This window comes from Zea mays, chromosome 5 (assembly GCF_902167145.1).
Source record: "Zea mays cultivar B73 chromosome 5, Zm-B73-REFERENCE-NAM-5.0, whole genome shotgun sequence".
Classification (NCBI taxonomy): domain Eukaryota; kingdom Viridiplantae; phylum Streptophyta; class Magnoliopsida; order Poales; family Poaceae; genus Zea; species Zea mays.
In genome coordinates this window covers 192,580,107-192,593,103 of record NC_050100.1, presented here as the reverse complement: position 1 = coordinate 192,593,103, position 12,997 = coordinate 192,580,107, and the positions used below count along the sequence as shown (strand labels likewise).

General features: G+C 46.2%; 1 protein-coding gene across 1 annotated transcript; it reads right to left on the bottom strand.

Annotated features, from left to right (window-relative positions):
• Positions 1-8,784: 8,784 nt before the first annotated feature.
• Positions 8,785-9,899, bottom strand: LOC103628766 (uncharacterized). The gene is made up of 2 exons (XM_035959227.1): positions 9,473-9,899; positions 8,785-9,329 (listed from the first exon to the last, which is right to left on the bottom strand). The coding sequence occupies exons 1-2, from the start codon at positions 9,704-9,706 to the stop codon at positions 9,231-9,233; spliced, it is 333 nt and encodes a 110-aa protein (XP_035815120.1). The 5' UTR covers positions 9,707-9,899; the 3' UTR covers positions 8,785-9,230.
• Between the last annotated feature and the right edge of the window lie 3,098 nt (positions 9,900-12,997).

Below are 12,997 nucleotides of genomic sequence, written 5' to 3'. Positions count from 1 at the left end.
TGAAGTTTGAATTTGGAAAGAAGGAAAAGATAAAAGAAAAGGAAAATAAAAGGGAAAAGGATAAAACCTAGCTGGGCCGATTTCCCTCCCTGCAGCCCATTAACTCGCGCCAGCCATCCACATCATGCACTGAGAGGCGGGTCCCACCCGCAAGTCTCACGTATGATGCGGCATCACTGCTTGTGGACCCGTGCTGTCATTCTCACCTGCGCTCGGACACTGGTCACTGGGGCCGCCTTGACAGGTTGTCCTTCCTCCCCAAAACGCGAATCCGCGGGCAGCGCGCAACAAACTCCGCAGCATCGCTCGTCGCCGTGAGTTTCGGAGCTGCTTGCGGCGCTGACCTGCGACCAGATGCCAGCAACGAATCCTCGCGCTGTTATCCGTTTACCCAGTCGCTCGGGCGCTCAGGCTCTCTGCCCGCGCGGCATCGCTTTGACCAGGCGCTGAACCGAAGCTCCACAAATCCCGGGGGGAAATCGGCCGGGGATTTGTGCTATTTTCGCGGGGTTGTTGGGATTCAGCTTCGTGGGTGGCTATATGACCCGGGCCTCTCCCCGTCGAGCAACCAGAAGAACACTTGAAGCTCTCGCCCAATCGCCCAAGCTCGGGTTCATCGCCAGGAATCCACGCGCGTCGTGCTCGGTCCCGATCCCCCGCCTGTAAGCACTCCTTTATCTATCTCGTGACTTTCTCTGTTTCAAGTTAGAGCGGAATCGAGCATTGTTTGGGGTCGGGCACTGCCCCGATTGCTCGTCGGCGTGACGTCTGGCCACCATGCCGCCTTTGCGTGTGGATGTGGTACCCTGTACCGAGAAACTTAGTATGAACTTGCAGGATCGATTAGCCTTGAAATACTCTCCGTGTAGCATCTATTAGATAGGGATTGGGCGCGTATGAGCCTGGTGCGCCCTGCAGCAGCGAGCTCGCCGGCGGGCGCCGCCTACCAGGGGGCTTGGCGCTGTCATGCGGCGTTCAGGGAGAAAGACGAGTTCATGACCGTAGATGACAGAATGATCGACCCTGATTTGTTTGAGAATACCCCTTTCACGCGTTGAATTTGGACCGTAGATGCGTGATCGTGCGATAGAAAGCAATCCTAGGTTTCATTGATCGCTGACCGTTAGATTGGGATCGGATGGGCCTAGTTGCATACCGGTTTATAAAGCCCTCGATCTAATCGTGGCCCTTGATTCGCAATCTAGCGGTCAGAAACGCTTGATACCCCTTCGCGGGTACATTTTGCTAAAGAAACCCTAGGGTATTTGATAATTAACCCGCCGTCCTACTTCCACTGTTCTCTGTGTCTAGGACGACTTACTTCGAGCCCCCTGTGCTTAACTGAATTTGAGGCCCAGTCCAGAGATCGTTTAAATTGAATAAATGAAATATAAAATAGGTTTGTAACAGGAAAATAATTGCTAGAACTTCAATAATTCATAGAAAATGTATATGGACTCCAAATCACTTCATTTTAGTTTCTAAAATTTTGTAAAATTATTCTCTATCACTTTGAGTCTCTGTTTGGTCATGAAAGCAGTAAGAAAAATAATTTCTCATTTAATCCTATTTCAAGCATATTAAACCTTTGGAAATTCATAACTTAAAATCTATAACTCCAAAATTAATGATTTATGTTCCTATGATCTTATTTCAATATGTAGATTATTAATATGTATTTTGCATATATGTTTGGTGTAATGTTAATTTTGCCTATATAATGTTTGTTTGTATTGCTACGACTAGCGTGAGGTCACGAGTCATCTGAAGAGCAAGCTGGTACCTGGAATCTCAAGTGCCAGGCAAGTTGTGCCCTTGATCACTTCTTTTTACCTACTCATGTTCTGATTAATCATAATGATCTGCATAGGTTAATTTTGATGGGACCCAATAGGTTACCCTAGTTTGATTATCTTTATACCTTGTTTACCACTGAACTTTTTGGGTAGTGCTTGCTAGTGCTTTATGTGGTTTTGGGTATGAAGATACATTATTCATGATCACACTTTTATTATATGTTTATTATCACTGTTCATGATAAGATCATTATGTTAATTGGAACATGGAGCGACCACCCGGGAAAACAGTGCTACCACAAGGGTTTAATGGGACGCCCTTGGCTGATTAATTAGGAAAGCTAGTGGAGGACTACCTTACCCGAAAGGGGCAAGGGCAGTAGGGGAGTGGTCAGTGTAGGGAGGCCCTCGGGAGGATTTTGCTGCGATGGCGGTCCTGCAAGGGATTCCTGCATTGGAGCTTCCTATAAACTGTAGCGGGTTTTTTGAAGCTAGTGGAACTTTGTAAAGGCCTCGTAGTGTTACCCTGCCTCGCCTCCTCGGTAGAGGTGTATGGGAAGTCGCGATCCCTTGGCAGATGGGTAACATGACTTGTGGGTAAAGATGCGCCACCTCTGCAGAGTGTAAAACTGGTATACTAGCCGTGCTCACGGTCATGAGCGGCTCGGACCCTCACATGATTAATTTATGGAACTTAAACTCAATTTGTCATATGCATTGCATCACAGGTGAGGTTGTTACTTTTGTCTACTATTTAATTGGGTTGGTATTTACTTATACTTAGTAATTGCTAATAAAATTTTGACCAACTCTAAAAGCAATGCTCAGCTCTAACCATCCTCTTTGGTAAGCCTTACACTTCACGTGAGCTCCCACCTTTGGCGAGTTCATGCACATTATTCCCCACAACTTGTTGAGCGATGAACGTATGTGAGCTCACTCTTGCTGTCTCACACACCCCACAGGTCAAGAACAGGTACCACAGGATGAGGCGCTTGGAGGATGCTGCGATGTGTTCGTGAGTGGTCTAGGCCGTCGTCTCCCAGTCAACTTTGGGTTGCTGGACCGTTGTCTCCCTATAATGTAATTATTTATTTTGTATAGAACTCCTGTTATATATAAAGATGTGACATTCGATCCTGTGCCACTATACATCATATGTGTGAGACTTGGTCCCAGCACACCTGGTGTTTATGTTAGCGCCTGGGTTTTGGACCCCTAAAACCCGGGTGTTACAGCTACAAATCTACCCCACTTAAAAGGAATCTCGTCCTCGAGATTCGGCTTAGAAGGGTTATGGGTATAGCTTTACTTTAGCTACATATCTTCACTTTGCAGACTCTTCGAGGAGACGGAACTTCAACAAAATCTGGCCTTTGAGGAGCATCTGGTTGCTGATTGCAAACGCTGATTCTGGCTACTCAAAGATCATCTTCAGGCTTCTGGCTTTCGCTTGACAGCTAGCTTATTGAAGAAGCATCGATGCCAACACACAGACCTTTCTCTTGCGAACTCCCACATGGATTCCTTCCTTGATTGGTCTTCTGGTGCTTCATCAACGGAACTTGGGTGACCACTTCTCATCCAAAAACTTATAAGCTTCGATGATCCGGTCCTCCACAAGCTTGCTACATGTCTTCTTCTTTTTCTCCGCAGCAGGAACCTTACTGGAACACTACCCCACTTAAAAAGAATGAGGGTAGATCTCTTGAATCTTGGGGATTTGAACTCCTTAAAGTACCTCATAACAAGGGTGTTACGAGGCCTTCTTCTGTTGTTGCTGCTTGAGCAGGCTGCGGAGAAATGACTGACACAGGGCTGATTCTGGGACAACCTTCTTCTCATCTTCTCTTCACTATCTTCTTTTCACTGACCCTTTCTTTCTCTTTGCTCTTCCCACTAGATGATTCTATCAAAGAGTATTACTATCACACATTGGAGGAAACCAAAGATTATGAACCATGTACAACAGTCTTCAACCCAAGAATCACCAAACATTGTGATCTTAGGGGCGAGGGAGTGGAAAATGGAGTTGCTTGCGATTTGGCAGAGGGGATTTATCTGGAGTGTGCTTTGCTTTGAGCGAGATGGGAGTTGAGGGAGCTGGTGGGGGTTTTATAGGCGAGCGGGGGTGCTCGGGGGGTGTGGAGTGGTAGTGATGGAGCAAGTGACACGAGGCAGCAGGTGCGACAAGGGGAAGGGGGGCATGTTGCCGGCGACGATGGCGGTGGGTGCGCTGCAAAAGGGGGCGTGGGGTGGTGGTAGTGCGCTGCAAAGGGGGCGTGGGGCGGTGGTAGTGCGCATGGAGGCGGGCACGCGTGTGAGGGGCACGGGTGAGTGGTGGGGTCAATGACCCTGATGTTTGTGGTCTCTGGTTCCAAGAATCTTTGCCTCTCTGTATGGTAATAACTCCTTCTGTCCTCTTTTTCTGTTTACTTTGACTCAGGGGCAGTGCTTTGATTCTCATGGTCGGTCCTTTTGACTGAGCGACTGGATAGGTTCCTCTATAGCTTATTCCATGCTTCAAGGGTAAGCTTCCGGTATCTTCTTGGGTAAGGTGCTTTTCTCTTGAGATGGGTTAAGATGAGAATGGAAGCATAAGGTAAGGATTAGCTCTAATTTGTGATCTATGTTTTTAGAGAAAACCTTTCTTAAAAATAAAGGAACACACAAGCTCAACAATGATAAGCACAAACAAATCAAATATTTTGAATAAGGGAATAATAGAGTTTTTCCAAAGCACGGACTACTCAGATTCGGGGGCTAAGCATAACTACTATTGCTTGGCTCCTGGATTGAGAACTATGCAACTTATGAGCACTAACGTTAAAGCATCACATATGCACTCAAAAGAGGAGAAAACATCAAGCGAAATTCATTTTGAAATGCCCTAGGGGGCCACACATTTAGAGTTTTTCAAAACACGCGGCTACATGGTTACCTCTCATACATGCAGGGCTCTAGCCAAAGTGAAGAAAAACTTCACTATCCAATGCATGCAGAGGACTGGGCATAACTAACTTCAGACCAGGCAGCTTCTCTTCTGGCAAGGCTGGCTCACAACTTCAATCCGAGACATCTCGTGGATGGGTTAAGAGGGAGCTGATGTTGATGACTTCTTATGGCGGCGACTGAGATGGCAACACGGGGTTGAACTCTTCTTCAAGCGGGACTAGCTCTTGTAGCTCCTCAGAGGGCGGCGGTGCTGGTGGGGTGCTTGCAGCTTCTTCTTTGACCTCAAGGGACGGTGCTGGAATCTTCTTCATGGTGAGGGGCTCAAACAACTCTGGCAGGGGATCTTGGGAGGACTCGGGGTGCTCTTGCTTATCCATAGCCCGAGGGAAGACTGGAATTCCTTCCAAGACTATGGCTCCTTCCGGGAGTTCCCAAGCCTTCTTCTCTCCTTTGGTAGAGATCGGATGACCTTCAAGAATATGGGGATCTTCAGCCCTCATGGGTTGAACTGGGTTGGATGAAACGGGCTCTTGGATCCATAGGGCTCTACGTTGGTTTTGGGTGACCAAGTAGGCCTCCATCAACTTCTGGACGTGCTCATCCTTGGCTTGCTTCAAGGCTTCAACAGCAATGACTTCACGACTTTCCAAGGCAGCTACACGGGCTTGAGCTGTGGTGAGATCCACATGGAGCTTACGGTTGTGCTTTTCTGCATCTTCTGCTCGGGCAATCATCTAACGGTGGTGCCGAGCCAAGAAATCATACTGCGCATCCAGGGTGAGCAGGCATGCGGTGAGGTACACGACTGAGGGGTCGTCCTCAAGCAACTGCTGACCTTCCAATGCACGCATCCTGGCCATCCAAACTGGACGGTTTCTCTGAAAGGGCGGAAAGAATCTGAGCGGTGTGTCGACCACTTCTTCATAGATCTGACACAGGGCCCTCAATGCCTTGCGAGCGACGACTTGGCAGGTGTCTTTGAATCTGTGCCCAGCAGCAGTGACACTCCATTCCACATGGTGCGGACTGGATCCAATGTATACAGTCACAACACACTTCTCTGTGCCATGCTCAACGAATTCACGACCATCATACTCTGGCTGGCTCCTGATTCCGAGGCAAACTGTGCATGCTCTCAGCAACTTGGGGAAACCATCTTCATTCTGGCAAAAGCTGGTTTGGCAACTGACCTCCATCTGACTTCTGAGAGAAGGAAAGGGAAAAGCATTTTTGAAATGGAGGGATGAGAGCAAGATTTTTTTTAAGAAATAGTTTTGACTCAAAAACTTTTGGATTAGGCTAAGGGTTACGTCCTGCGGCCAACCTAACAGCTCTGATACCACCTGAAGCGTCCCCAATCCTCTAGGACTCAAATGTGATACAATTACTAGTCTCAGGAGGCTAGTAAACACATTTATACATCAGATAGTTCCAGATCTGCTTAAACGAGACAAACCTATAAAGGTGGCGATCAACTTTAAGAGTTGGTCCACAACTCGGGACATATCATCAGAGTGGGGCTGAAGCAGCCCGATATACGTAGCGAAGCAAATCAGCGGTCCAACAGCCACAGGCAAGGTTGGGAACAGTCGTAACTCTTACCCGGTCTCCTTTTTCTGAAAAAACAACAAATAAGCAAGGGTGAGTACAAATGTACTCAGCAGCCCACCTTCACCCGCGGAATGGGGAAATGAGATATAATGCATTGAATATGTGGAGCTCAGGATATTTTGCAGAAACAACAATATTTTATGCAAGGTTGTTTTGTAAAACATTTTGTATTTTTCAAAGCGCATCCTCTCCAAAAGGAGCAAGAAGTTTTTCAATATTAGAACAAAATCCTCTGGACTAAACCATCCAGGTATCTCAGCAGTTTCCCACTGGTTTTCATTTTCAAAAACAGCTACTGGACTTCCCGTCCACCATAGCTCACGGCTCAACCGTCAGACCTTTTAAAAACCATTTTTCTCAAACGCACCTTTTTTTTGAAAACAAAACACTAATTGTCATACCACACCAGACTCGTCCATTCTTGTGGACACAGACTATTCGAATAGGTTTGAACTCTGCGCAGAGGGGTACACTTTACCCACTAGTCCGGCTCTGCGATCTCATGATCAATGAGATCCGAATCCGAATCTCTTTCTTTCCTCGCACGTCCTAACCTTAATGGTTATACCGAAAGGAGTCAGGCCACCACCATGTCCAAACCAGACAAAACATTCCCCTCCTTATCCTCCCGGTGCTCCCTAGCCTTCATAACCCTGGGGTTGGACCGTACGAGTTCAGATTGAGTGACTGCCCACACAGTCTCGAGTGGTTGTACTTATCATGAGTACAGGTAGTGAAAGATGACAAACCGGTCCTTATATGAGGGGACAATCCTTCTGCTCACGCCTAAACCAGCTGAGCCATCACCTTAGGCCCTCCCCTAAACCAGGGAGTCCTTGATCATCCCTACTCAAAGGTGATAAGGGTGAAAACCCTTCATCATACACATTTTGAAAAGCATTTTCTTTTGAAAACTCACACCTTTTCTCAAATCATTTGGAACAAATATATCAAGGATTGATTGCGGCAAGCGGCTGGGTGGCCATAATAACTTGTCTCAAAATCATATCATGCATAAAATAACAGGCTGAGGGTTGTGGTTGAAAAATCATAGGTAATTTATGCATCAAAGGGATCCAGTGAGCTTGTTGTGCTTATCCGGCGAAGGGGGAAGGAGAGCTCGCGGAACTGGCTTCTGGCTCCACCGCCTAGCGTAGACTTGCAGATCTGGCCTCCGCGAGACGGCATGAACGCTCCTATAACTATGCAACATGAGCAAGCAAACATATAAACCAACAAGTATACCAACAAATATTTAGTATAGTGGTCAAAATAGTGATATATGGTTGGGTAGAGTCTTGAGTAGAATCTGTGTCATGTGGTGTTGTGATATTACTGGTGGTGGAGCGGAGGTGCTTACCAGGAGGGTGGACTGGAGGCGAAGCGACACTATGCGTGTAGCCGGCAGAGCAGAGTAACTGAGTGGGTGGGGTGTTTGCCTTGGCTGAGGGTGTTGAGTGTGTGTGGAGAGGGAGAGGGTAGCTGGGTGTATTTATAGCTGGTGTATGTGGTGTAGCACAGTGAAGTTCACTGTTGGTGAGAATAGTGACGAATGAATCGTCTGACTTAGTATGAACAGGAGAGTTATATGCAAAATATGGGACAAGAGTATTTTGAGAGTTTTCTGGAATATGAACCATGCTTAAGGGATGACATGGTTGGATAGGGAATAATTCGATAAGAATTTAGAAACAAAAATTATTGGAATCTGAGTTTGGAAGCCTGGTTCGAAGGAATCTCAAAGTTAAGCGTGCTCAACTTGGAGAAACCTGGGATGGGTGACCAGATGGGAGGTTCCCTACTGGAAGGAAAATCACAGTCACCAAAGTTCGTATGACTGGAATATGGGTCTCGCTGGTCTTAGGTGGACTGGACAATATGATGGATGAGAGTTGAAATTTGGAGCGATCGGATGATCGATGAATAGTAACGATGAATAGTGGCGACAAAAAGTTATTATAGATATCATCGATGAATAGTAATGATGATGAATAGTAATGGTGAATAGTGATGTTGAATAGTCCGTATGAACGAACGATGAATAGTGATGATGAACGAATGATGAACGATGAATAGAAATTATGAACGAACGGAAGAACGAATGATCGGACGAACGATCAGAATTTCGGCAGCATAACGGCAGGACAAAGATTATTTGGACGAACGAACGGACGAACGAACGATCGAATGATCGGACGAACGAACGATCGGAATTTCGGCAGCATAACGGCAGGACAAAGATTTCTCCAAGCAAACAAAGCCCATGGGAAATTTGTAGCAGGCTACCACCACCCATTCTCATCCTGTACGATTCTGCAAACCAGGACTGCAACTTCATAAGCATGCATGCATATCAAAAGTAGCTGCAACACGTAGAAGCTTCTAGGCATCAAGAACAAAATGTCACATTACAGGGGTATGAAAAGCAGATATGTTAGATGAGTTAGGACTTTACCGTTACAAGGTAGCACCTCTGCAAGACTGCAACACCACTCACTATAAAGTAAAAACCACGATAGCCTAATTTAGTTCCAGAACACACAACTGGAGAAAAAAAGAAAGAAAAACAACACACTTCATTGTTGTTGGGCTCAGCTAGTCTGCTCCCTTCACGGCGCTGCGTGCCAAGAAGGCTTGCAGGTAGCCTGGCAACGTAGAGGCATCTCCCAGGAGAGCACATGAGGTTTAGTAGATGTGCTGCCAGAGCTGGTGTGAAGGCTAGGATGGTACCCCCTAGGGATTGTTCAAGCTTCCCTCAGTGGGGTTCTGGGGGTGCTCCTGTGGCAGACTGGTCTGCAACTGGTAGAAGCTTGGGTACCCAAGACCACCGTACTGAGATGGCTGATGTGCCTGGCGGAAGCCACCATGCTAACTCTGGCCCTGGAAACCATAGAAGTTACCAGGCGGAACTGCAGAAATTGTTCTTGAACCAGTGCCTCCATGAAGCCACATTGCTGAATTATCACTCTGATATGGAAACAAAAAATGTCAGAATGAAATAAACCTCCAAAACAAAAATAAGAACACGAAAACCTCATGCAACTAAAGAAGGCTATATAGATCCAACCAAGGGCACCAGAAGATGAACCAGAGCACTATGTCATCATTACCTGCTGTAGTGCTGCATAATGATTGGGGTGTTTGAATTGTGTGCCTAAAGCTTCATCGAATCCCAAAGTTGTGGGTGCAGCTGCATCACCCTGATTTTGGCTGAAATTTCCAGGGATATTATTTGCACTTCTGAACCCTCTGTAACCAGAGAGTGATGATGGTTGTGGTAGGGTCGAAGCAGGAGGGCTGCTCTTGTATTGTGGCATCGGATACTTCATACCAGCTCCAGGCATGGCAGGAGCAGCAGATTGATGGAAAGGCCCATTACTTGAGTACGCTTGCTGGAATGGCGCTGAAGGTAGGTAATAGTTCTGAGGCAAATATGGATAGCCAACCAGGCTGGTAAAAGGCCCAAGGGGCAGAGTTGGCTGAGAGTATACATGCAATTGTTGTGGGAGAGGAAGACCCGATGAAATGCTTGTACTGGGAACATGTTGCGTAGACTGAATATTGGGGAAGCCTCCCTGTTTTGAAGTCTACAGAAAGTTCCAATAAAATAAAATAAACGGCCACCATGTAACACAAAGCAACTATAGGTGGCTTGGTTAAGCGTGGGCTCTTCTAGAGAATTGGTCAAAGTTCGGTTCCTGCTGGCCACATATTTTTGCTGCGCGGGAGGGAGGCTACAGCTGGTGGCAGAATAGCGAGGGGCAGACTACCCTTACCGCCTTAATAAGTAGTATAGATATAGATTTATGTCACCGCTTCTCGTTTCCTGCACCAGGCACACGTCCCGGCCTTCACCGCTCATCTTCTGCAACTTTTTCCATGGCGCCAAATACTGCCGCTCAACAAAACCTGCAATTTTTCATGTAACGAAATTTTTCAGTAAATATTTCACTTGCCACCATTTTTCTAGGCCTCTTTGGCGCATTTTAAAAAATTTCAATTAAGAAAACAATTCAAGCTGATTTTGCTCCCCTTGCTGAGATTCCTCTCAATGAAAGAAGTACTATTAGAGCAATTGCAAGTAAAATTGGAATGAAAAAGAGCACAGTTCATAAAAGGTTCAAAGAAGGCAATCTTCGTAGGCACTCAAACTGTTTGAAACCGTCGCTACGAGAAGACAACAAGAGAGATCGACTGAATTGGTGCTTATCCATGTTAGAGGAATACAGCTGGCCAAATCAACCAAAATTCAAGTATTTAGACAATGTCATTCATGTAGATGAGAAGTGGTTCTACATGACCAAAAAGTGCAGAAACTTTTATTTGCTTCCAGGTGAAGAAGATTCGTACCGAACTGTACAAAACAAAAATTCTATAGACAAGATTATGTTTCTTGTAGGTGTCGCACAACCGCGCTTTGATAATGAAGGTAATTGTATTTTTATGGCAAAATAGGCGTATGGGCCTTTGTTAGAAAGGTATCCCTACTTTGTTTACTGTATCCAAAAACAATAGAATTGAATAATCAAATATGTTAACAGTTTTGATGTTAATTGCATGAACCTGCTTAAAGAACTAGTAGAAACAGACCGAGAGGCACGATGATCACAAAATCTGTCAATCTAGATCGAGACACAGTGAGGTCGTATCTGATCAGCAAAGTTCTGCCAGCAATTGTTCAAAAGTGGCCAAGTAATGATCGTGCAAGAACTATTTGGATACAACAAGACAATGTTTCTAGCCCTGTGCCACCTAATGATTCTCAATTTCAAACTGTTGTTGCTCAGACTGGGCTTGATATCAAGATTACGTACCAGCCTTCTAACTCTCCCGACATGAACGTACTGGATTTGGGTTATTTTGCATCTCTACAATCTTTAACGCACAGAAGAGCATGCAGAAACATCGATGAATTGATACAAAATATCGAGACAGAGTATGAAGATTACAACCCAAACACTCTTCGAAGGGTTTTCTTGACACTACAGTCGTGCATGATTGAGGTTATGAAAGAAAGGGGTGGGAATCGCTACAAAGTGCCACACATGAACAAAGACAGATTAGAGGCTATGAACATGTTGCCAAAGACATTAGAATGTCCACGTGAGGTGTATGAACTTGTGCTGCAGACTTTGAACAATCAAGGACAACCAAACTGAATACCAGTTGTATTAACAATTTCATTGCAGCACCTTACAAATTTCATGGAGAAACCTTCTAGATCTCGTCCCCTTTCTCCTGGATCTCGTCCCCTTCTACATCTCGCCCCCTTTCTTCTATATCTCAGCCTCTTCCTTCACCTTCTCTTCGTTCTTGTCGGTAGCCTTGTTCTTAGCTGGACCGTCAACTTCGTCTTCATCGTCTGACCTTGCCAGAATCGCTCCCCTTCACCGACGAGTAAAGCTTGGCCGGACGTACGGGTGATGGCGGATGCGTGAACCAGTGCGGCGGCCAGCAGAGCGTCCTTGTGCAGCCTGTGCAGCCCGTGCCGCCTGCGCCGCCACTTCCAAGTCGGGTTTGATTCCGAGCTTGACGAGAGGGACCGCGGAACTGGCTCCATCGGCGACGACGAGGTGGTCGGAGGTGGGGAGCCACACGCGGGGTAGGCAGACTGCGAGGGGAGGCATGGATCTGGGCGCTGGCCATGGATTTTATCGGGGGCGAGGCCATGTGAACGAGGAGACCGCGGGTGGGGAACAAAGCGACGATAGAGGAAAAGGAAGATCGATGGTTCGGGAAAGATACGACTATGAGAACGGTGGAGCGTCGTTTTTACGTGGACAAGCTGAAAGGACTAAATCGACACTTTTACGTGGACGAAGGGAGTAGATGTTAGAATGACTTTTCTAGAATGATTGAACCAATTACATAATAAATGTATGAGAAAACCCACAATAAATAGCTAAATACAATAAATGATATATAAACCATAGAAATGTACTAGCCTTTTGACTAGTCAATAAATTAATTACGATGCCTATGTACGCTGAGTTAGGTCGTTCAAGGTGCTAAGCTTTGGGAGCATCCAATATTGTACTAGTTGATACTAATCCTGAGAAGCAAGCTTTTCAAAAAAAATCCTGAGAAGCAAGAAAAGGGTATTTGGTGTTGAGAAACCCTAATAAAGGGTTATGTGGGCAAATACCGAATATGCCCTAAGGGCAATCACGTCTCTATATATAGAACCTGTACCCCCTCATATGGAACAGAGAAGAGAAAGAGACCAGAGGTCCAACCCTATATCCTGTGTCTCGTGTGTTTACTCTGTCGTGCTTATGGAAAGGGAGACGGGTACTCTACAGCTTCTTGCGTCTCTACTGCTGACGGGAGGGAAGGGAGCGGATCTGGTGATCCGTGGTAACGTAGTTCTCAATACGTTATCAGCACGCTCTACCTCGACGTTGCTACCGAATCAGATCTGCATCAACTCTTCGTCAAGCCGGCAGGTCTCTTGGCCTTGCCGAACTGTCCTACGCGACAGGCTTTGTTCCCGTTTATCGAACCAGGAATCACGGTATGAAATCTTGAGTGGATCTGCAATTTAGTGTTCATCGCATATATCGCCTACGAGCCCGTGTGCATGCTGTTGGTCGGAGCAGAGCACCATTCGGTGGTCGACTGGTCTCAGTTCTTGC

Bases quoted from the DNA above. Each gene is read 5' to 3' on its own strand.
- LOC103628766 (XM_035959227.1), bottom strand. From the start codon at position 9,706: ATGCCTGGAGCTGGTATGAAGTATCCGATGCCACAATACAAGAGCAGC. The intron at 9,330-9,472 runs GTAATGATGACA...TTTCCATATCAG, and splicing joins ATTATGCAGCACTACAGCAG to AGTGATAATTCAGCAATGTG.